Source organism: Pseudopodoces humilis, chromosome 6, assembly GCF_049639895.1.
Source record: "Pseudopodoces humilis isolate 2021_Gansu_Grassland_sample_001 chromosome 6, ASM4963989v1, whole genome shotgun sequence".
Taxonomy (NCBI): Eukaryota; Metazoa; Chordata; class Aves; order Passeriformes; family Paridae; genus Pseudopodoces; species Pseudopodoces humilis.
In genome coordinates this window covers 43,802,116-43,827,038 of record NC_142205.1, presented here as the reverse complement: position 1 = coordinate 43,827,038, position 24,923 = coordinate 43,802,116, and the positions used below count along the sequence as shown (strand labels likewise).

Here is a 24,923-nt window from a genome sequence, read left to right as displayed (position 1 = left end):
CAGGAAAGAAATGCAAAGTAAATACAACTAAAACCCAATTTGAGTTTACATAGCACATACTACAGCATACTAATTGCTTCATGTTAATTGCTTCCTTAATTTGGAATGAATATGCCTCTGACAACAGCAGTTTTTTAAAAATCATCCTTGTTAACTGCTTTGTCACCTTACTACATGCTCAAAGCATTTCACTAACAACTACTAAACTCTATATACCCTATTTACACCAAATGACTGCATAATTTCAACTGGTCTTTAACAACACATGGTCAGGCTTGCTGGTGTGTATTTGCATTGCTTCCTCAATTTCCCACCATTTCAATATGTGCTAGCATATTCTGGAGCACAGCTGGTACCTTCAGGAAGTCAACTGGAACAAATACTTCCAGCAGCAACGAAGTATCCACCTTTCAGCCATAACCTGATAAGAAGTTCTTTGGAGGTTTTGCAAACGAAAATTTTCAGAAACTTACAGTCACTCAAACTAAGGTGGACTTCCACTGGGGAAGCTAAAGGCACACCTCTGAATGCAGCACAGACACCTGCCAAATATGAAGTTTCTGCACCAACCAAGGATATATTAAAACAATTCAACAGAAATATTTGATTTCAGACACTGAGAAAACAACTTGTTCTCATTTTGTTGCCACTAAACCTTTTTTACTTTTTTTCAACTGCAAGAATGATCAAACTAGATCAGGCTGCCAAGAGAATTTGCAGAGTCTCCATTCTTGCAGCTTTTCAAAACCTGACAAGACATGGTCTTAAGCAATCTGCTCCAGTCAACCCTGCTTTGAGCAGGCGGGTTGGACTAGGTTATCTTGAGGGGTCCCTTCCAGCCTGAGAGCTTCTGCAATTCTGTGACACCAGACCAGATTTTAGATCTATATTCAAACTATACAGTGCAGAAAGGACATAAACCCATTAACTTTAATAGTAGGCTTAAATGAAACAGCAATAAATGAATCTCAGGTATTTCTGGCTCCCAGAAAGTTTAATATCTCTGTTAAACCCAAGGGCAAATAACAACGAAGAAGGAAGAAATGAGATCAAGCAGAATTGTTGAACTAAATCATTTCAGTTCTTCAATTTAAGCTGTCTTTTCTGAACAGACCTATATAACAAATTTCAATTTAAACTGCACAGCCTGACAACACTTCCTTGCTTTTCCTATCAAGTATGAGAAACCAGGAGAAGCATTTATGAGATCAACAATCAGAAACAAAAAGAACATTACAGCAACAGGACAGGCAGGCCTGAACTGAGAAGACATTTTTCAGCAGCCTTTCAAAAATGTACCTCTGTAGGTCATGCAGCATGCTGGCATGAATACAATGCAGCAGTGTCATGCCAAATCATGTCTTTGACGTGCCCATGATGTTGTCAGAAGGACCACCCTGGGCAAGAGTTATATTCAAATTTATTGGTTTGTGCACATAGCCTGCAGCAACATTAAATTATGTACATCAAAAGGAGGCAGAAAAACCTCCCCTGTACAAGTCTTCCTAGACCTTACACTTTTGAATATCTTTGAGGCAAATTTACCAGACCTAACACATGATATATAGAACACCATTAACACAGGGCAAAGGATAACCTCCTGGTAAAGTATGCCACTGTAGAAAGAAACACAAGATACTCTGGCACAAAGGAAAAACACTAGTGGCAGCACCACATCAAGCCCTGGTAGCTGGACCTCAGAAAAACGTTAACTTTCAGCACTCTTAATGATATCTAAGGTATTTAGACAACAGTTTGCTTCTCAGGATTTCTTTTGGCACACTGGTATATATATTTTAACAGATCCCACCTTCACTGCAAATACACTGTTCTCTAGTCTCTTCTTGCATCAGAAAAAGCCACAGGTGGATCCCTCTGTGCCTTCTCCATCACAGTATATACCCATTATGAACAGCTCTATACACACTAATCCTGAAAACCAGAATGGATGTGAGAACATCACAACAGACAGGAAACTACGCACTTGCTAGTGATAGCCCTTGGAGAAGGGGAGGTGAGACACATTTTAGAAGCATATTTTTGAACTTCTAAATGATTATTCTGGCTGTGATACCAAAATCCAAAAACTGTTAGCCGAAGTATTAGCTGTGAAGCCTCTGGAAAATGTTAGAGACTTATTGGGACAGGATGAATACCAGGAAATAAAATTTCCGGTAAGTAGTCACACAGCATGACATTTTCCTTACCCATTAAATGTGACACTTAATATCCTCAGCTTTATTTATATTTGCTCTATATGGAGGAAAAAAATGCTTTCTTTAGAACAGAAAATATCCTAATTACCATAAAATTCTGCTTTTAACATTATAGATGCTTTTGCTTACATAAGTACTAACAATCATCACTGCAGCAATGCCAAATGTAGATATATTTTTTAAATTATTACCAGACTGTAAAGCATAATGCAATAGAAATTACTAAAATTCAAAGCAGTCAAAATGTGTACGTGCTGAATGCTAAATGTAAAATTATAGCTCCTCTTCATGCACACTGACAAATTACTATTGCATTCTACATTAATGTCATTTTTGAGGAGCTGAAAGATCATATTACTTATAACGACATAGACCGTGTCTTTAATTACAGCTAAAACTCTCAAGAAAATCTCATGAATTATGGCAGAAAGGATCTATTTAAATTTTTTAGAGTAATATATGTATCTTCCAAGGAGAGATACAGCTTGAGTAAATAGTATCATTACTCACATTCAGGATTCATTCTTTTGAAAGCTCAAATCACAGAAAATTAAATAATATTTCATGTCTTACTTCTGCAGAGGCAAAGTATTTTCGAGGACAGTTACGAATGTAAAACGGAAAATCCAAAATCCATGTTGTAAAAATGTTACCAAAAGAATACATGTAAGATGAGAAAAGGTAAACTGCACCGTTTGGGATCTGTGGAGCTCTGCCCATTTTTGCACTATCCCAAATTATTTTAGGTTTTAATATGAAGATAGCCATTTGCAAATTTAGGCTGTTTTACTGTGAAAAAGAAGGGATGAGAACCTTTCTTCACATAAATATGTTGGGTTTCTTTTTTTTAATGACAAATAAATTGCAGAAGAATCACATTCTGGATAGAAGCAGAAATGACTGATACATTCACACCATGGACCCAAGGGCCTTTCTGGAATGGGCAGTATTAACTAACTGAGGTTAAACTCCAGATGGCTGTATTTCAAATTAGCTGACAGCAATGTATACATGGTACACAGCAGATGTCAAACATTACAACAGCAGCTCATTTGGGGAGCTGAGGTTAACAGTGATTTTAACAAGCTGGAGTCAAATGTGGTCAGTAGGAGACTCTGTCTACCTAGCTTCCAGCCTGAACTGTGTGCAGGTGTCGAGCTTTGAGTAGCAGCAGGTGCTGCTGGGGTGGCCCCTCTGAGAAAGGATATGGGGCTGTTCTGTGTTGGACACAGCCACTGAGAGCTGGCTCTGACAGACCCAACGCCGGCCAAAGCTGAGCCCATCAGCAGCACTGGTGGTGCCTCTGTGCTGTTATATTTTAAAAAGGGTAAAAAACACTGCACAGCAGCTGTGAAATAGGAGTGAGAACATGTGAAAGAAACTGTCCTGCAGACACACAGGTCAGAGAGAAAAAAAAAAAAGGGAGGAGGTGCTGCAGTTGCCAAAGAAGAGATTTCCCCCACAATGCCAGAGCAGATATCCATCCACACTGCAGTCCATCGAGAACATCCTCTAGAGATAAGGTGTATCAAATAGAAAAGTGAAGAGAATAAGAAGGAGGAATGAAGGGAATACCCTCAGGGTCCTCTTGCAATTTCTAACCAAGTGAAAGCTGTGAAAACCATAAAGGTACTGTAGGGAAGTGAAGAAGATGAAGGGGGAGAGAAACGGTGACATGAGCTTTGCTGTCAGTTTCTTCCTTCCAAGGTTTGGATTTTGTTAGGATGATCAGCACTTGCAAGCTGAATTACTATGGGTGCAACTTTTTACTGACAAGGAAGTTACTGACAAGGAAAGCTTTGTAGAAACTTCCCTGGAATAACTGCATAAAAGATACCTGACCCAAGGTTTTAGTAAGGGAAGATGCAGTTAGTTTGCAGAGATGGACCATAACATTTAGGGTCAATTAAATACCAATGCTATTTTATTTCTACTTCTATACATTTCATCCAGACACAAGTATCATGACATATACTTGTAACACATACATCATAACACAAGTATCCATGTGCAGACCCATGTTCTGCCTAGCATAACCCTTCCAAAAACCAAGTTGTCCTAACTCTCTCAGACACAGCTATATAAATTGCCATTTCCAAAGGAATAAGCTTGGGGATATGAAAACAATTTCCCAGTGAAGTGTTAAAAGGAGACAGCTAAAACCAGCTTGCTCATTGACACAGTGCTCTTCAGCCAACAATTATACATGCACAGAAGCATGGGAAATCTGAAGAGGAAAGACTCAACTCACAGGCCCTCTTCCATGTTCTCAAAGAGAAAGCGGAAAGTATTTTATACTCCTTTTATCTACTGGCTAAGTGTGAGGGAGGTGATTTTATATTTTATTTTATAAAATAGTTCTTGTTCACTGAGATAGCTTGCGTTTTTCACTTCTAATCTAGGCTCTAACTCTGCAACTTGCTTCTTGTGATCAACCCTCAAAGATCAAATTCAGCCGAACTAATCCCACAATTTCTGTTGCCAAAATTCAGTTCCCAAGCTGTTTAAAGGACTAATACATGCAACAATGAAAAATACATGAGCCACCTATGGTCTAATGAGTGCTTAACATTATGGAAACACTTATCACCCAAAGCAGCAGGATCTGTAGAGTCTGAAACAAAACAGCAGAGAAATAAGCTTCTTATCCACAAAGAGGGAAGCCTAATCTTAAAATGTTTCAGACACTAATAAAATATCAGGCACAGCCCACTTTTGTAATAGAAAGGAAGTTATTAAACTACAAGAATTGCAACACGGGATAAAACCTCTTTTGTCCAAGTTTTGGGCCTGTAAGCTGTTGCAAGGAAAAGTGAAATGCCTCCCCAATGTCTATAAATGGTACCTTTAACACCTGTAACAAGTCTCAGGACTCTGTCTCTCAATCAGCATTGAAAACTACTATTCTACTTTGAACAAAAGTGTAGCTGTCTTTGTGGGACAGGAAAAAGCATTGTGCGAAACAAAGGTTTCAGATACATACTAACTATTTAGGAGAGATAATCAATAGCATAGCACACATCCTTTATGGTCTACTGTTTTCTAATTCTAGTTCTGTAAGTGTTGCAACATAACAGGGTATGATTTATCAATGCATTTCCAAAACAAAAGAGTTTTGCTTAACTTACAATATAGCTTGCCAGATGCATGAAGGATTTCCATTAATAATGTGGTACCAATTCAAAATTTTGTGTCTTTGTGCAAGTCTGACAATAGATTAACTATTATGTTAAAATTAGAAACTGTTCAATGCTACCAAGCAAGTAAAGCACTTAATCACACAGTTCTTTTAAGCATAAGAACAGTTGCATTGCACTGTAGGGGGAAGTTATGAAGCATATGATTAAATGCAACTAAATTGGGTACAAATCACAAAAAATGTAATTTTGAAATGTCTCTAAAGCACACTGGAAACAAACGGGCTTGTGAGACATGAAAAACAGTCTTTTTTGCCAGTCTGCCTTTCATGTATGGGAGATGTAAAGATAAAGGAAGACCACAGCTGTTGCATTTTCAAAGACACAGATGACTTCTTACTTCCCAGTGAGGTCAAGCTTTTTAATATCACCTCAAAAAATATTACATAGAGGTTCAGCATAAAGCTTGATAGTAAGTTAATTTTTGCTATATTATGAACTTTGAATCTTCATGCAAATCTGATAAGCAGCCACATACAAATGACAAATTCAGTCTAATTTCAGGGAAAACTCCTATAGCTCAGAAAGAATCTTCATCATACATCCACAAGAGACTGACATTAGCCTCCCTACCCAGTAAAATCCTTCCCTACTCTTGGAAAAGCAGTAAAAAACAAAAACAAATTAACAAAAATCAACCAAACAAAAACTCCACAAAAGACAAACAAAACAACAAAAAAAACCCCAACCAACCAACCACCAACAACAAATCAGGAATTAGCCTCACCAAGTAAGCAAGGATGAACAGTAAGTATGAGAAGAAATCTCATCCTCCACCTAGAGATAATAACTCTAGCCATGAGATAAGAATATAATAAATAATAATTAAAAAGAACTCTTGAACTTTGAAAAGAAAAAGCAGCAGTGTTCATTTCTACAAAAAGAGACCAAAGATATGGCAAAAAAAGAGGTTCCACGTCCCCCTTGTGCTGCTTGGAGTGAGGAGAAATAACCTTTAGGAAGATTTTCAAGGCTTCTGGTGTGCCCTTGAATTATCAGAGGTTCCTGCCAATGCTACCACAAAGAACCACATGCCCAAAGTGGAAGACTGAACTGCAGTGACTGCAGGAGGCTGTGGGAGAAAGCCAAAGAGGAAAGAGATCCTAAGTTAATTCCAGGATTTGACATGTAAGGTCCCATTTCCACAGGGAGTACCAAGCCAAACACCTTGCAGCTAAGAAGTATGTTGGACAGACACAAAGAAGAAGCTGACTCACATCAACACCTATGGTTTGAAGGGCAAGTTCTGCCTTGCCATATCTTAACACAACACTTTCATAAACAATAATCATGGGTAATGCTCAAAGTTAGTTAAAATCTCAACCACACTCACTACAGTTCAGAAATTTTACTTCAATTTCTAAAGGAAAAAACCCACCATGTTTCCTTGTTCATGAAGACAATAAAAATAGAAAATGCAAAATAATGGGTTTGCATGCTCATTACTCTGATGGGAAATACTGCTTTGACCTACATTATTCCTTCATACACACATATAATTCTTCTAAATAATTGCACACAGACAAAAACAAATCAATTTTATAAGTGACTTGCTTCATTTTATAAAATCTGTAACAAGGCCTTGTCTACTCACAAGATGCAGACTACAGCCACTGCCTTCATGTCACCCATTCTACCCCAGAGGAGAACAGCACCCACTGAGACTTTCACTGGAATGGTCTCCATCTTCCTTCCTGATACAGTGAGCATTGTGGCCCTGCTTCAGTATGTAGCATTTAAACATCTGAATAAACTCCAGCTTAACTACAGATCTTTCTTGGATCATAGCTAGAGTGGCTCAGCATTTGGCAGGATTGAGACCTATAGATATGCAAGAAGAAATTAGCAATTTCCATTTAAATGCTAATACTTATTCATTCCAGTGAAAATTGAAGTATAACAAGTGATCTCTCATCACACAGAAAGAGCCCTGATTGTTATTTAACGATCACAACGAATAGTTAGAAAGCATGAAATGAAGCTAATAAATCTTCTGTTGAGCCTGACATTTTCAACAAACGGAAGTACCCAAAGTTTTCAAAAACAGTTCCATCCAATTTTCTTCATTTTAGACTAAATTTTCCATGTTCTTCAGTTACAGATCCACATATTGGCACCACACAAATTAAACTGAAATACCCAGCTACTTGAATAATTTTTAAAAATATTTATTTCTATTGCTACCTATACAATATAAAATACATTGTATTCTACAGAGTTCAAGTTCATGCATCAGCACTATCCACCACAGCATCTGTTTGCCTTTCAGTGATAAATTAGGAAATTAGACAAACACTACAGAAGTAGGTTTTCTTCCTTCCTTATTGCAGCCTCTGAGGAGGATATAAATACAGTTTGGTTTGTTTAGGTTTTAGTATTTTTAAGCTATATTCTATTCTAAATATAGGTAAGCTGGGGATTATTTTTATTTGACAATTAAATAATTTTAAGAGTTAATTAAACAATTTAATACTTTTTTAAATGCTCAGCCATCAAGACTGCTTTTTCTTTCACCCCTGCAAATGAAAAAGATAAAGTTCACCAGACTCCAAAACCCTGTGACTTCAAACTTTGTAGTCAATACTTACGTTATTTGTGATAGTTTGAATGAAACAGCCAGTGAAACGGCTCCTTAATTTAACAGAAACTTCTTAGTTTATTCATAAACTTGTAACACTAAAATACCTGTTCAGAGAGAAGCATATTTCTAGAAGCCTCTTCATGCACCAATGAAAAACAACACTTGCGACTTCAACTATGAAAAATAATACTGTCATTACCTAACCCTAGAAGTGCCTCATTTTTGTTGACAATATAAACACACACACACGTGTGTGCACATGAGAATTACAACACTCCCACACACTACAGCCCCAGTATTAAACAGCATAAATTCTTCTCCAGAGTTAAAAGCATACATAAAATACAACAGAAGCAATGCAGCTCTATTTCAGTCTTATAGGTGGGACACTCCTTAAGTAGAGATATATATATACCAAGACTCCACATTAACACTCCGTATGATGCCACAGTCAACTGTAGAGGGGTATCTGGAATATTTCTAGAAAGAAAACAGAGTCTCTTACAGGTTCCAACTATTCTCTGCAACCTGCCCAAAGAGGAGGAGGTTAAAGCCATTTGCTTTAGATTACCTTCCTACCCCTTTCCCTTCTCTCCCCCATGTACTGCCCCTACAACAGAACAAGTTGCGTGGATAGCCTCAAATGTTTGCACACCGGTCTTGTGTCGTGGCACAAAAGATGCACAGCAGACCTGTGGTGTTTGGCCTATGTGATAGTGTAAGTACCATGACAGTAAGTGTAAGCTTCTAGTACCTCCTTCATCTCTGGGAAGTGTTGTATATCAAAGAAAGATCTAATCCATAGCCATTTGGAATATAAACTGCATCTGAGCCTAAAGAATCAGATCACCTCATCAAATAAGTCAGGTCAATTCCATTTCCATTACGTATTTCTACAATTATAAAACTTCTCTATGCCAATTAATTTTGAAAGACTTCAAGGTAGGTGGTCTAAGTACAGCACCACATGAAAGCAAAACAAGCTTTACTCAAGGAAATTACTCTTTACAATAAAACAGTTGTAGACAGAGCTGGTAGCATCTGTGAAAGCTGCTAGGAAACTAAAGGTTACTTAACAACCATGATTTAAACTAATAATTTAAACTAATGATTTAAACTAATTCCCAATCATAATTCTGCCAACTTTGAATCCTTCAGGCTGAAATTCTTCTTGCTTACCTCAATCTAGTTTTTTTTAAATTATAAATTCACCACATCTGTAAGACAAAGTGTGCTGTCCACAAAGCTCGTATGTAATACTTTACGTATTTGAATACAACATAGAACTCTTTTCTCTCTGAGAAGAAACTTTAATATGGCCAACTTGATAAATCCGAGTCCATATGTCTAAACTATTGAAGACTACTGCTACGATTGCACAGATGCAGGGAAAAGTGAGTAGATGCCTACTCAAATAAGGGACAGGAATAAAGGAGAGTGCTGGGGAAAGTCTAAAAAAGGTGATGCTACAGGAGTCTATTTATAGTAAACACATTCCCCTCCAATATCTGGTTGACTTTCCATGCACGCTAAACTCAACCCGTGTGTTGTATGTGCGTTCCACTATGACCATACCACTTTCACAGGATCCCTGATTGACTCTCTGCATTCAGTACCATAAATAAGGCCAGCACAACAAACTAAATCTTATCTGCAGGACACCTGCTTTATTTATAAATGGGAAACCACATAGAAACTGCTGTAAGGAGCAACTTAGCAGCAGAATCCAGTGCACATCAATCAGTTTATGACAGATCATCCTAAGGTGAAATGGGTTATCCAAGACAAACACACATGGTGTGCTTCAAACCCAGCAAAAGAGCAATACAAAACCTGGAGCATGGAAGCTGCAAAGAGCTTCAAACAAATCCTCAGAGCACTGTTACAGTTTTAAGTATCAATTTTCTGATCTACAAGAGAATTTTCAAGTCCCTTTAAATTTCAAGAGTGTTAGCTCCATGGCAAACTCCTACACTTGAACTTAAATTATATCAAGTGCATGGGTAGTAAAGCCAAAGGGGAAACAAAATTTCTGACCAAACAAGGTGCCCTATGCAGCACAGAACTTGAATTGTATCCTGTGCCCATTACTCATCAGGGCAGGAGCAATTATCAGGTGGCAGGAACACACCCACTCTCACCACAACTTTGGTACAGCAGTTCTGTACAGAAAGAGTGCCCAGCACAACCACACTGTGCAGTCCTGATTCCTCCCCAGAGCATAGCCATCTATCCTGTTGAATGAGGCAGTTGGGAACAGTAAGCAGTCTCATAAGCAGGGTGTGTCCTAATACATGCATCAAAAGGCAAAATTAAGATTGTCTGCCTCTCCTATTTCCTAGTCAGTATATTTTCCTGATGCAACATTAGCATTCTTTTAGATTCATCTGTTAAACCTGGAAAAACATCATCTTAAATGTTTTGTCCATGAATTCACAGACTCCACAGATTTCAGCTGTGACTGGTTCATCACTTTCAATATTTAAACAAAGAAAACAAGTATCAAAGACTGCTCTAGAAGCTACGGTACAAGATAGAAAAGCAATGGAAGCTTTTGTATGCAGGAATTTTCCTGACAGCTAAAAATTCTTTCCTAAGAGTTATATGCTTGCTTTCGGATTAGAATCAAGCATACACAAAAACGACATTAAAATAGTCAAAATTGCTACTTACAAACAGAACCAAATAAATGAGAAGGTACACGATATAACATTCTCCATCCACTCAATTCTTACCACTGCACCTGCCTTACTATCGCATGCAGTATAGAGTGTGAAAAGGCCATTTTGGTACAATAATCCAGGATGGTTATCCATAGACAATGGAAAAACGTAGTAGAGATTAAAACTGTATTTGGTCTTAAGACTGGCAGAAATCGCTATGAAAATCAGAAATGTATAGAATATAAAAAAAACCCAACAAACAAAGCCTAAACTTAATCAACTAAATTACCTAATCAACATTTAGAGAAGGAAAAAAAAAAAATCAATAAAGTGTAAGATAGATCAGTGCTCAAGGCAGAGCAACAAAAAGAAGATGAGGGTTCTGATGCACTACGAAAATAAGAAAGGCTTCTTACTTACATTTCTGCAATTATTTTTCCTAGGGCAGCATGAAAAATATATTTTGTATTCTTTACTTACAAGCTATGGAGATCTTACTTGTTATTCTGTCCATAAGAATAACAACAAACCCTGGGAAGAAATGCTTTTTTTCTGGTTTGATGTTGTAAAATTTCAGCGTGAACTATAAGCCAAATAAATTTGTGTACATTAGGTTTCTGAAAGCTTTCAAAGCATCCACAAGTCTATAACAGCAGAACTGAGAAAAAGAAAGCAAAAACACCTGATTTAGGTGCTCTGTGAAAACTTTGAAAAGATAATTTGTTCCTTTGGCTACTTAAGAGTTTGATTCCATTTGAAGAGAAATACTACTGAACTGCTATAACAGTAAAAACAAAAAAAGAGTGAAAATCCTTGCCAGGGGGATGGTGTAAATCAAAACCATGCTTTTCATAAAAGCACCAATCCTAAATCCCACAGTGCCTCTTCTTACTTGACTACCTACACAACAGACTACAGACTTTTAGCTCCTTGCCTAAATTAAAGCTACAGAGAAGAATGAAAAGTTGTCTGATCTAGGCTGACACCCACATTCCAAAGAAGCCACTTCAAGATACACATCTAAGCTTAAACAAAAGATAAGGATAATTGCACTTAACTTTAAAATAGGAGCAGGAGGAAAGAGAGAAGCTCTCATTATCCTAAAATTAAGCCCTATAGAAACGAGCACCCAGAGCTGAAGTTACAATTGGAAGAAATCTAAGCACATTAAGACATGGAAATGGACTTGAGGCAGCAAAAGTACACACCAGCTCACACAAATCCTTGCACAAGTCCCTCAATAAGAGATTAAAGAAATTATGCAGTTACGGAGTCAGAACCAAAACACTTCAGACACTTAAAAGCTGGAATAACTTGTTTCCTTTAGGATAAAATACACTGCAACTTGTGTGAAATAACCTACCACACCGAAAGAAATATTTAAATTATTTAATTCCCAGAGAAAAAACAGCAGAAGCTAGAAGTACCTAAAAGAAACCGAGGGAATGAGCAACAAAATGGAGTACTGACAAAGCGATAAACACTGCATGCATAACATAAATCACCTAGAATTATACTGGAATATAAGCCACAAACTCCAGAATTCAGAACTGCTTTAAAGGCTCCCATAAACCATTTAGTTCTTCTGCAGTCAGAGACATAATAAAAAACAAACTTAGCCTGAATAAAACCTGCAATAACAAAATGCCATGAAAGCCATTAAATCATCACTCCAGAAGTCAACTGGAAGCTATACCAGAGCACAGTGCTCAAATCAAGATACATTATCTTGAAATAATGCAGTGCTGGAAACGGAAAGAGAATCAGCGATTCCAGCAGTACCACCAAAGTGCAACTTCCTTTCCATTGAGGTGACACTTCGTATGTCCACATTCTAAAGATCAAGAACTGCTCTTCTTGAACAAGAAATATAGCAGATATGCACACCAAGTATGGTACAACACCTAGAACAAAGAGAGGACCGTTTCTTCCACTTTGCTCTCAATGAGAAAAAAAAAGGAAATGTGAAATAGAACTGAAATGTGACCATGCCAGAACTGAGAAAAAATGGCATTTAACTCCTGGCTTGCTAAGCAACCTGTGCACTTTCTTCAAAAAGTAAAGTGGGAATTAGACCATACACTAAATGAGATTTTTAAAAACTATACAGTTATAAATACAGCGAGATAGTCATCATTATAACAGTCTCTAAAAAGTAAGATGAGATTTAAAATCCATAGAACTAGAGCTTCTAGATGAGGGCCACCAAAATGGTAGACTTTATGTTCCAGTTCTGTGGCACATGTACCTTCTTCCTATATCTTTCCAAAGACTGGAAGAGGAATCGCCTCAGCATTCCCAAAGGAAAGCTGATACTCCTCATAATGCTCCAGGAAGTAAATGTAACAAATCACCATGGACTCCAAATGTAAAAGCATCACATGGCATTCTACCAGTGAACTAGAGAATATGGTTTATTTCCTCCTCTTAGGTCCTGGTAAAAAAGGAAGAGTAAACCACCTGAATGCTGAACAAGTAACAATCACAAAAACATACATTCAAAGCTCAAGCAAGTTCTGGAAAAGGCTCTTCAGACCTCTTGCTTCAAGATGAGTATTAACAGCTTATACAAAATGCGGTGTATGTTTTCTGCAGGTCAGTGATATTCCTCAAGTGCAGGATTTCTTGCTCTTTTCTGTAAGGCAGCAGATACAGTGTTACCATCAGAAAGGACAATGACCTAGACAAGTGGGTGGCCCAAAACATTCTAGCAGCATCTGCCCTCCTTATCATGAAATCACTTTTCCTTTTGTTCTGATTTTTCTTATACTGTTTTGTAAAGACAGAAGCTAAACCTTGTCCAAATGATCTGATTTAGCACACACTACGTACGAATTAGATCAATTAAAGGAAAGGGGGAGAAGGTTAGCACCTCCCAAAATGAAGTATTATTGTCTGTCTGGAAGGCTTTCAATATCCTAAGAGTACCAGGAAGGAAATAACACCAACCCAGAAGGAAACAGTTTAGGATTTGATACAGTCAAGCTGTAAAGGTGCCACAGGAAAAACAAAATTAACAAACTAAAATTTCTTCTCTTACTGCTATTTTTAAAATGGGTAAGTTGTACCTAAAATCCATTTTCCATTCTCTGAAGTTCAGTCAACTTACTGTAGTGAAATATCAGATTTTTCTCTTCCTTGCAGGAAAATTATGCATAAATGGCAGTTCACTTCAAAAAGAATTGTGCAAACGTATTTCAATATATAAACTATGTTCTCTGCTTAAATTAAGAAGTTCACATGACAAATAGATGAAAACATGAATCCTCATTAACACCTCTAGTAACCTTAGCCCAGCTATACTTTCACTCATCAAGCTGTCCTCCACATTCAAAAAATTCAAGTGAGAAATGCTCAATAGGACCTAAAGCACTTGTTTGTAAAAGACATTATTTCCATAGTAAGCAGGAAGATCAGAGTCTTGTTCAACTTTGAAAGTTGATTCTATTAACAAACAAGACATTATTTCATACCTAAGAAATCTTCCTTTAATCTAGAGATGCAGCAGTTTTCAGACTTTTTTCATTTTGATCTGTTTCAAGGGAGTAATCCTTGAAACCAACAAAAACCAACCCCACAAAACACTGGCATGAAGCAGACAAAAATATATTATCCAACAAAAATGCCTTCAGCTCCTGCTAACAGCTCCTTTGGAAACTGCTGAGTACAAAGAACAACTATTCACATAAAGAAAGCATTTCTGAATAGTAGATAATATGGGGAATAAGAAGCAAGAAAGCATCACTGTGTGAAAAAAAAATTATATATAATTCACATAAATCATTAACAATATTGTTGGCTTGTCATATACTGTACAGGGAAGATATAAATTATGTTAATCTTTAAAGAGGCAATCATCAGGGTAAGAAAATAATGAAGACTAATATGACTAGCAGTGCAAAAGCTCCCAAAGGCCCTGTTCTGGATGGGAGTGCCCCAGTGCTGTGTATGGCAACAAAGATGAGTCCCCATCTCAGAAACCACACACCCCAAAGACAAACTAAAATAAAATGAACTGGGATATTAATCTGGTGTGTTTAACAGCTCTCAGATGCTCTTTGATGTGATACGTTTTTGGAGCCTGTAGTACCACATCAGCCGAGAGAAAAAGAGGACTACAATTCTTTTTCTGACAACATGATTCAGGAAGAGTATGGGATGCTAAATAAGAAGAAACAAAGTATTCAACCTCTCAAACATGAAGTTCTTGGTTCACACAAATGCTGCCTATCCTGTGAAAGGAGGAAAATAGGCTGCTTTCTGCGTAGTAAAAAGCAGATTCCTTAATTATGTAACTTTTTTTTTAAAAAAAAGATGGTACTGGTTGTTTAATTTTGATAAAATTCTCTTTATTCTACAAAGAAATTTTCAAAGTCCATTTCCATCAAAATACTAGCCTTTCATCTTCATTACGTATCGTTCCTTATAAAACACATATTTTAAGAGGATGTTGCAGGAAAATGGCTAGAAGTCATGCCAAAAACTACTGCATTACATCTCCTTTCTGCAATCCAGGTGAAAAGGAGAGTATACATTATTCTAGACTGGAAGACAGAAAAGAACGAGTCATTGTGGATTCAGCATTTGCTGCCAGAACAGCAGAAATGCTTTTTATGCAGAAGGAATTTCCCTTTTAAAACACATACAGAATTCTTTGTCAAATTGAAAAGGTTTAATCAATTACCAACAAGTTTTCTGTTTACTTTTGCTGTGTTGGAGGTCAAAGGGACACTGTAATCACAGTTCATTTGCAAAGCAATTAACACAGATGCATGAACCTATGCAAATACTTGGTCAAAAAAAGTTTTAAGAGGAATCCATATTCTTCAACAGCTAATACAGCAGCAATGTGGAAAAGTCTGCTATGGTTATACAGTCCATCATAATCCCTTATGAGGAAAGGCTGAGAGAACTAGAACAGTTCAGCCTGCAGAAAGAGAAGGCTTTGGGGTGACTTAATTGAAGACTTACAGTACTTGAAGGTAGCCTACAAGAAAGATGGTGAGACACTTCTTACAAGAGAGTGTAGGGATAGGACAAAGGGAAATAGATTCAAACTGAAAAAGGGTAGGTTTAAGTTGGATGTAAGGAAGAAATTATTTTCTGTGAAAGTGGAACAGGTTGCCCAGAGAATTTGTGGATGCCCCATCTCTGGAAGTGTTTAAGGCCAGGTTGGATGGAGCTCTGAGCAACATGGTTCAATGAAAGGTGCCTCCTGTCCACAGCAGGGGGCCTGGAACTAGATGATATTTAAGGTCCCTTCCAACCCAGGACATTCTGTGATAGACACAGATAGAAAAAGGAATCAAAAATAACAATGAGAGCAACCTTGGCATGCATGCTGCTTAAAGATGTAAATACAGTAACAAATTATGGACTGTCCTTCCAAAAGCTCTAAATATGAGCATTCCTAAAATCCCACCATTCAATACTAAATACTGAAAATTAAGTTAATATATCCTACTCATCCTTAATCCAGTAATACCTTTAAGTTCTGATGCACCTAATTGCAAAGCATTGCTGTAGCTACAGATTATCCCCAGTCAGAGAGATCCTAAGAAATCCCTTAAGCCTCCTTCTTCCAGAGGGATGAAGCAAGACCTGAAGTTAACAACATATGGAAAATGCATGAGAAATAGCAGCCTAGCAGAGAGACTATAAAACAGGGCAACATTCAGAAAAATACAGCTCTTAATAGCTATCTTCCATTTAAATGACATCTCCAGTGTTACGTTTTTCAGTTATTGTGCATCACATGTCAGCTACAGCCCAAGTCCAGCCCTGTTTGCACAGTCTGAAACTCAGGTACGCAGCACAGAGCCCTGTGTAGCTAAGAGCCACCTTGAGGACAAAGCTGATAAAACAAAAGCTGATTTTCATGCTGGGAAGAACAAACACATACAGAAATGATGCCTTTTTATGAACAACTAAACAGAAATATAGCACCATGTGGGTCTATATGCACATCCTGGTAACATTCACTAGCTGCAGACAGCTTCAGTCACTGATGCTGTATGTGAGGCATTAGGGGCAAGCCCATAGACGGGTGCTGGCTGCATTTCACAGGGGGTTCTCAGAGGGCTTATTTGAATCCATCTCCACTTGTCTGCTATGACACACTGCCCTCTCCCCTGCCTAAAGCACAAGGTGATCTAGTGCCCAGAGAAATCAGTTGAGCAGACATGAGGTCACAGACTTTCCTAATCTACAATCCCCTGAAGTTGCATAGCCTGAAGAGTAGCTTGGGGCTTGTAACCCCCACACTGTAGGTATGTCAAGCTCCCCACAAATAAATGGCGTATATCCTTTGACACTTCTGAGGTACACTGACTCCCTGTTGCACTCTCTATCTTCAGCATCTGTACAGCTGTACCCATTAACAGCCAAAAGTCAGATTAACCTGCTTAGCACAGCTAACATCAGTGTTAACACTGTAGGAACATGTTTAAATTTGACACAGAGTAATTAAAGTAAATCATATGTATTTAAAGTACACTGTTCCAAAGGCACTCTGAAATCACTGCAGCACTGTAGATAATTATGTATAGCACTCAGAGCACTGAAAAAAGAAGATGAGGAAATGTTCTTGACAAAGTGAAGGGAGCTGGTGTGCTCTGAACATAATCTGAAGAAAGAATACGGGTGTTTCATAGCATATAACCTATAAATTAAGCTGTCAATAAAAACAGAGAGAGAATAGGGAAAATAAAGGCAAAAGAAAAACAGCTATTCTTGCAAATGAACCTCAGCTGCTGAATCCCTTTCTATAAATCTAATTGTATATATTTTTAAATTCAATGTTACTTTGTTTTAAACATTATTTCCTAGATGTCAAATCAGCACAGAGGACCATGTATTTCTTGATACTGATTTGACAAGCTACTACATTATAGTTTTCATGCTCACTGGTATGCCACAACTGTTAATTAATAAAAAAAAATAAAAATCAAAGCTCCGTAAAAACAAAGTTATATCTGTAGGATATTGTCATGAAACACTGTTTTGCAGCTAATAGCACCTAAAAAAGAAAAAAACTGGTAGATGAGAAAGGGTTCGACCCAAAATGACTAACAAGGAAGAGGAAGGAAAGAGCAGCATGTGAATCTGCAGAAAAATCTAACGTAAATATTGATCTCTGCAATCGGTAGCAGGTTGTCTTTCAGATCCTAGGTACTTTTATAGTTACACAAATGTCCTTGCTTGCCTAACAGTGAAGGTCTTAACACAATTGACCTGATTCTTTTCCTATTTTTTTTTCAGGGGCTAGGGGATTCTGTTCAATCTGTCTACCGGGTATCACTTAAAAAGAAAAACCCCAGAGAAATACAGTAAATAACAAATGATATTATAACAGAAAATTACAGCATTAGCATAAGTAGAATAAGCAAACCTATAGCAGCACAGCAGATTAACAACAATTACATCAACATGAAAGCTGGTAAAAGACAGTTTTAAAATGCTCTTACACAACAGAAAATCTCGAAAGACAGAAGGCTCTTCTGATGCTGAACTTATACACACAAAATAAACTCGGGCTACGCTGCTGAGAGATGTATGCATCTTACCCGTGAGTACAGCTTTTGCTGAAGGGTCTGCCAGATCCAGTGCAGATTTCCCATCAGTGTTCCGAATGTTTGGATCAGCTCCGTGCTGCAGCAGCACTGTGCAGGGAAAGCAGAAACAGTATCTTACCTCAGGTATACATAGGTTATTTACTGTTAAGTGTCTCCTCGGCATGATGAAGGCATAAACAGACATTGCACAATTTTCTTTATTTTTCCTTCTGTTTTTTCTCTCTCTCTCTCCCCCTTTTTTTTGTCTTTTTTTTTTTTTTTTTTGCTAAGCACTGCAGCAAAGGATCTTCTCTGGACTAAGGCTAAGTTGGCAAGTTAAGATATAGTAAGACCACATGACTTTGCATGATAAACATGAACCCCGACTCTCTTGCAATAGTCGGGTTTGGGTTCCTCCTGACAGCTAGCTGGTATGCTGTGCATTCACTGACTCACACTGGGAAGTCTGCTGTGGAACCTGCTTCTGCCTTTACTACCACTACTGCTGCTTGTTACCACTCCCGTTCCTTTCCCAGCTGAACATCCCAAGTTACCCCGCCTCTATAAATCAGCAATACTCCAGCCTTTCAGTGGCTCATCACTTTTGCAGGAAATCTTAACCATGGCGTATCAGCTCACCTCCAAGAAGTGTAACTAACAGGGTAACCTGGTACCCTGCAGACTGGATGCTCAGAGGCTGTTATACTCACTGGTATTTTTTCTCCCTACTAAGCCTTATAAACACATGAAAGTTCAAGTACATAAAAACACTTAGAATGCAATATACAACCATAACGCTAGGAAAGCATTAATACAGTAAACTATCAACTAGAAAAGTTCATTTACAAAGTCCTCCTATTTCACCTGTGAACCCTTTTGATCAGAAACAACATAATGCAATACAGATCACCACCTCTCAATATCAAGACATTTTGTACAGAACTGGAAAATAAAGCCCACGGCAACATCAGAGGCCTGACAAAAAGGCCCCAATTGTCATACAAAATAAGCACAACATATGACAAATTCAGAGCAACACAATTATTTCATACAAGTGAGAAGAATAACAGACCAATATACAGAGACTCAAAGTCAAGAAGGTAAGTAACAAAAACCAGCAGATATTCATGGTTGCTCATATAAAAACATCTGTTGAGATCCAGCTGGACTGAAGAAGTCAAGACAAAGAAATAGTTGCAAAGAGTTTTTGTAACTAAGGGTATAAAAATACTTCATAGACAGAATTCTACAGAAAAAACATAATGTAATTCAGAATAAAACTAATTACTGATATTGTGTGTATAAATATATACACACACACATATATATACATACATATATATTAAAAAAACTTTAACTGCTTTTCAGAAAACCTTTTCTTCTAAATTAAAAATTTAACTGGTAGTATTGTTTTTATTCAAACCTCTTTTGTTATACATTTCTGACTTCAAATTCTTTAAACATTGCCAAATTTCTCATATTTTAGCTTTCAAGGTGCAATGCTACATGCTTGTCCCCAAGCTGAATATTTGCAGAAGTCTGGTGCTTCAGTGAAATAAATTGACTTACTTTATGCTTTGATAAGAAGGCACAATTACCTAATATTTTTGAAAGACTCAAGTAGGAAGCCTAGGAAAAACCTAAGCTTTTTAGTTTGTTAGTGGGTTTTTCTTCCCCCGTGTCAAGACAAAAACACCAAAATGGGGGGGGGAGAGAAAAAACCATCTAGCACGTGCTCACTGAATCTTGTTAGGATCTAGCACCTACGTTTCTGAAGACACCATCTGTGCCATACATGCTACCACCCACTGAGAGATCTTACTCACGGACAGGTTTGAGACTGAGCCAGCCTCTCAAGCCACTCAGGCACACTCCAGTAGGAACAGGCAAACAAGACCTTTTGCAGTTTTTGTTAAAACACAATAGGCAGTATAGGAACTGAGTATGGAGAGACAGATTCTGTATGTCCCATGTCTCTTCTCTTGTGTCCTGTTAGTGACTCTATATACCTGGGAAGGGACAAGTAATTTGTCCCAAGAGGCAGCAGTGTAAGAGTAGTAGCCTGAAAGATATTACCAGCAACTAATTGTCAGTCAAGGGAAAGCAGGCAGTATAAAACGATGAAACACAGCACTGACCGGCCTAGAAACCAACAAAGGATTCACATGGCAGATAGCCTCAAACAAAGAGCTAGGGGAGAAAACTGAAGAGGATGTCGCAGGGGAAAAGATAATAGCCCAGAAAAAATGTCCATGAAGAAAGACCAAGAGAGAGGAATGACTGGGATCTGACCCATTTGGAGGTTTGGACTAGCATGTGACATCAAGTTGAGACAGGTTAGGACAACAAAAGTAACTTTAAAAAACGCCAGGTAACAGGTCTAGAACTCCCAAAGGCATCTGCAACTGCCTGAGCTCGGTGTTAAAACCAAAGCACATTTCCAAGTCTCTTGATTCTTCCATCCTATGCAAACCAATGAGGAGTGCTTCCCTGCTACTTCTGCTGGCACACACAGATGACAACACACACAGTACTGCTTCGAGCTGCTCTCCTGAATAAAATGACAAAGGATTATGCCATGTATCTAACCTGTTCAGTCTTGCTAATGAACCATGAAGGATTTGGCCAACGCTTACAACATAAATTTTCTGTGTCCAGTTTTTAGGCTTTTTAAAACCTAGGCAAATACATTAAAAATTTACTAACAAGGCTTAAGCTGGTTGTCTACAAACCCCAGAATTATTGACTGCCTGTGGAACACATATTTAAAGTGGCCAAACGAGGTTCAGAAAAATAACCTACTAAATGCAATTGCTGTAACCATGAGATTCATCCTTCTTGTCTCTGCAATCATTCATCCCACTAGTCTTCCAGCTTCTCCAACAGCCAGGGGTATGATCCTGCAGATATTGCCCTTATTCAGTCTTAGAAAAACATCTATACCATGAAATGAAGGCAGTGGCATCTTGGGAAAAGAAACCAATTATATAAATAAAGACTGCATTAGAATGCATATGAATAAAGGAAGCAAACAGGTTACAAAGGCCATCTTATTCTTATATTTCCTCTACTGACTATTTGATTCTAATGTCTCCATACTTATTAAGCACATCATCTAACAAAAACATATCCCTGTGAGCAATATGGTCATCAACAGAAATTAACAAGAGAAATCCAGCATTTGATGTTCAGTCTATCAGTGTAACACAGCTGTACTTCAATATCTGGCAAACCCCAGGTAGCTTCTAATTGAATGTTCTCCTGCATGTTCAAAAAATTTAACACTTCAGCCCAAGACAAAGTCTCTTCTAATGACAGGGCATCTACATTTCCTTTTCAATACACCAGGGATGTGTAAAAATTTCAAGATAGATCTCCTGTGTGGGGAAAAAACATTCCCTCGATAAAGAAACACAACAAACCATTCTAGCTAATTGTAGCTATTTTGAATTTCAGATACTGCACACTTGTTTTAGAGAATGGTTTCTGAGTAGCCTGAAAAGGGAATTTGGAAATAGTTCTTATCAAGAAACTTCTGTTTCAATTCTGTATGCTTAACAGGCGATTATAAGGACGTTGTGCACAAAAATCAGCTTCTGAAACTTTGTTAATTAACATACTTGGTTATGCTGGTTTATTTCCTCTGGACAATGGGGACACTGGAGAATATTATTTTCCTGTATTGGAGGCAGTGCCCTTAATAATTCAGCAATACCATTAACAGGCTATTCCTGCCTTTTCTATAGACCATATTGTACAAACAGTATAAAGAAGCTCTTCTTTTTAATGAATCTTCATATTGCATATGGAAAACCTTGCATATCAAAACCTTGTAACCTTAACTATAGTACAAACATAGATTGGTCCAGAGTTATATTTTTTATCCTCACTGCAACTGCTAAAATATTTCAGATTCTGTTTTTCATATACTATCTGAAATGCCTCATTTAATACTGCTATTATACCAGATCAGTACTAGAGACAAGAAAGGCTGCAAGTCTTACTACATTTTTTAAAGAGCTACTGTATTGCACAGAGCATATACTATAACTACACTAATCATTTCAGATTACAGCCAACTCATTACAGCACAATGAATCCTAAAATGAAATACCTGGCCCAAGCCTCCTGGTATAGGTATTTTCAACTGTGAAGTTAACCAACACAACTTCACTTGGCTGTCAAGAAAAAACATCTTTACTTTTGTTAGTTTCAACAGTCACATTTTCACCAACAAGGTGTCACAAGAACTTCTCTAGTAGCTATCAACAAGCAACAAGTGTGTTTTTACTGGGGCTGGGGGAAGGAAGTTTGTCTACATAAAACCATCACCTAAGTACTTAGTCCTTCCTGCTTCATACTGCCACAGTTGAAAGTGCACCAAACGAAAACACTTTTGATTGAAAGACATAAGTACAATGGAAATAGAATAGGGATAAAAAATACATTTTTTTGTTCATATTAGCACAAAGATCAGAAGAGTTCAGTTATGACTTCTCTAGGCCCCAAATCCACAGCTTCCTGACTATCCCCTACAGGAACACTGACAGAAAAGTTCACATTTGGTTTCAAATCAGATGCAGGCAAATACAAAAAAAAGGGCACATCCAAATCTTTGACTGTTGAGTGAAAAATGCAAGAACAACAGGCAGACCTCCCAGAAGTATCTGTACTTCAAGCTGTCTACTGCTTTTAATTATATTTCTAGAGTTTCTCACAGCTCTACCATTACCTACTCTCTTCCCACCAGTTTTTATCACTGTCCTATTGCCTTGTGCTTGCGGTCCTTTCCAGCTACTCCAGCTTCAGTATATATTCTTTCTTCCCCCCTTTCAAATTCAACTTCTGGAGACAATCTCCAAAGGTTCTTTTCAAACTATATTACTTTAGCTTTATCTACTTACTCCCAAAGAATCAAGGTACAGAGGATACAGCCTAATAAAAGGCCACTTTTTGATTTACAACACAGGCACTATCCTCCATTTCTCTAAAAGACACCTCTAGAGCTGGTGAGTCTCTCACTAACTTTAGGTCCCAGGAACACACCTCTCTGACAAAGTCTCGTATAGGATATGTTTCCAAGCTGACAAGAAAGATAATATGCTCATTTACCTCCACATTCTGAAAACATCTACATAACACACTGGAATCCAAAGTATTAACTTTTCTCAGCCAATGCTAAATGCATCTTCTCCCCTAAGTACCAGTACATGTAAATCAAACCACTAAAATTCTGAAGCTTTTCTCATATTACAAGAACACCAGTTTCTTGCCTAGATAATATACTTCTGTGATTTAAAGCCAATAATCCCATTTTGGCAAGTTACCAGACACGTAAGTCTTTTTGCTAAATGACCATATAAAACCAAAGTTGTTGCACCCTACCTACTCTAAGCTTTATAAAATAGAATATGTCAGATGTGGTTAATTACATTAACCACCACTGTATCACTGATTAACTTCACCTTTGTGAACAAATCCAGTGCTGTCTGTGTCATGGAGAAACAGGCTGCACTTATTGGAACTGCAAGGAGAAAACATGAGAGACCATATCACTAGATAGGCTGAAAGAGCTCTAGGGATTTAAGTATCACTGCTGGACCTGATGACATCCATGGCCTCAAACACCACGGCCAGCTCAGTCAAAAGGAGTTGGGAAAAAACAGGAGAGACGAGTCCTATGCTATTGACCTCTGTAGTGAATACCATCAAAGTCATCATTGTAATCATTGAATAAAGAAAGGATTATGGAGCAGAAAGGCTAAGCACACCAAAGTAGATAGTTCAGAGTCAGGATAGGATAAAGGCAATAACCAGACATACCTGAAAGCACTACAGGTAGATTACTGGCAAGAAGACATGGTAACCTGGTGGCAGATCAGGGACAGGAATGTCCAGAATGCTTTTGAGTATCTGCAGAGAAGGAGACTTCCCAACCTCTCTGGGCAACCTGTTTCAACTAGACCAAACTGGCAGAATTGCCATACCCAGCCCCGTGCTGCCCACCCACTTTGCAGGGCTGCAGCTGCAAACATTTGGTCAGGCAACAAGGCAGATTAGAGAAGCAATCACTTGCCCAACCCTCATCTAACAACATGCCATGCTCTGGCTGGCACAAGAAAGTACAACACAGGGACACCTGCCGGTGCCAGGAGTTAAAAAGAGTCTTTTTGTGTTTCTAGAGTATATCTAACATTACCAGCTAAAGTCCTGCTGGACTAAGCATGTAAGCTCCTTAACATTACCCATCATTTTGCCTTTTCTGCTTCCCTTGTTCAGGGCATTCCAGTTTCCCATTATCCCAGATACAAGTTTGTTCTCAGTGAACCAACATGTTGGTTTTGTTCTTTGTTGGGGCCAGACAGAGCAAGAGACAAATACAACAACTACAGCAGTATGAAGCAGAAACTTACAAAAGCAATGTTAGGCCCTACTATGCTGAAACAAAACATTTTAAAGGGAATTAGGTGGTGTTCCCCAATAGCCTAGACAGACAGAAACATGAGTTCTGACATCAGGAGGGAACAGCAGACAAGTAGCAGAGAAAAAGTGATAAAGTTCTAAGCAACAGAGAAAAGTCAAGGACTGCTGATATGTTAGGAACCAAGAGAGAAACACCTCTGAAAAGCCTCAAAGGAATTATGGCACGGTCCTCTAAGAAGGTGACAAGGTCAGTGATACAGCTAAATTGTCTCTATTCCAATGCACACAGC

At 38.0% G+C, this 24,923-nt stretch overlaps 1 protein-coding gene across 1 annotated transcript in view; it reads right to left on the bottom strand.

Annotated features, from left to right (window-relative positions):
* TNKS (tankyrase) overlaps positions 1-24,923 on the bottom strand; it is a 128,977-nt gene that overhangs the window by 82,032 nt on the left and 22,022 nt on the right. The window contains exon 3 of the mRNA XM_005517545.3: positions 18,223-18,318. Coding sequence (XP_005517602.2) covers positions 18,223-18,318 — 96 coding nt within the window. The remainder of the gene's footprint in view (positions 1-18,222; positions 18,319-24,923) is intronic.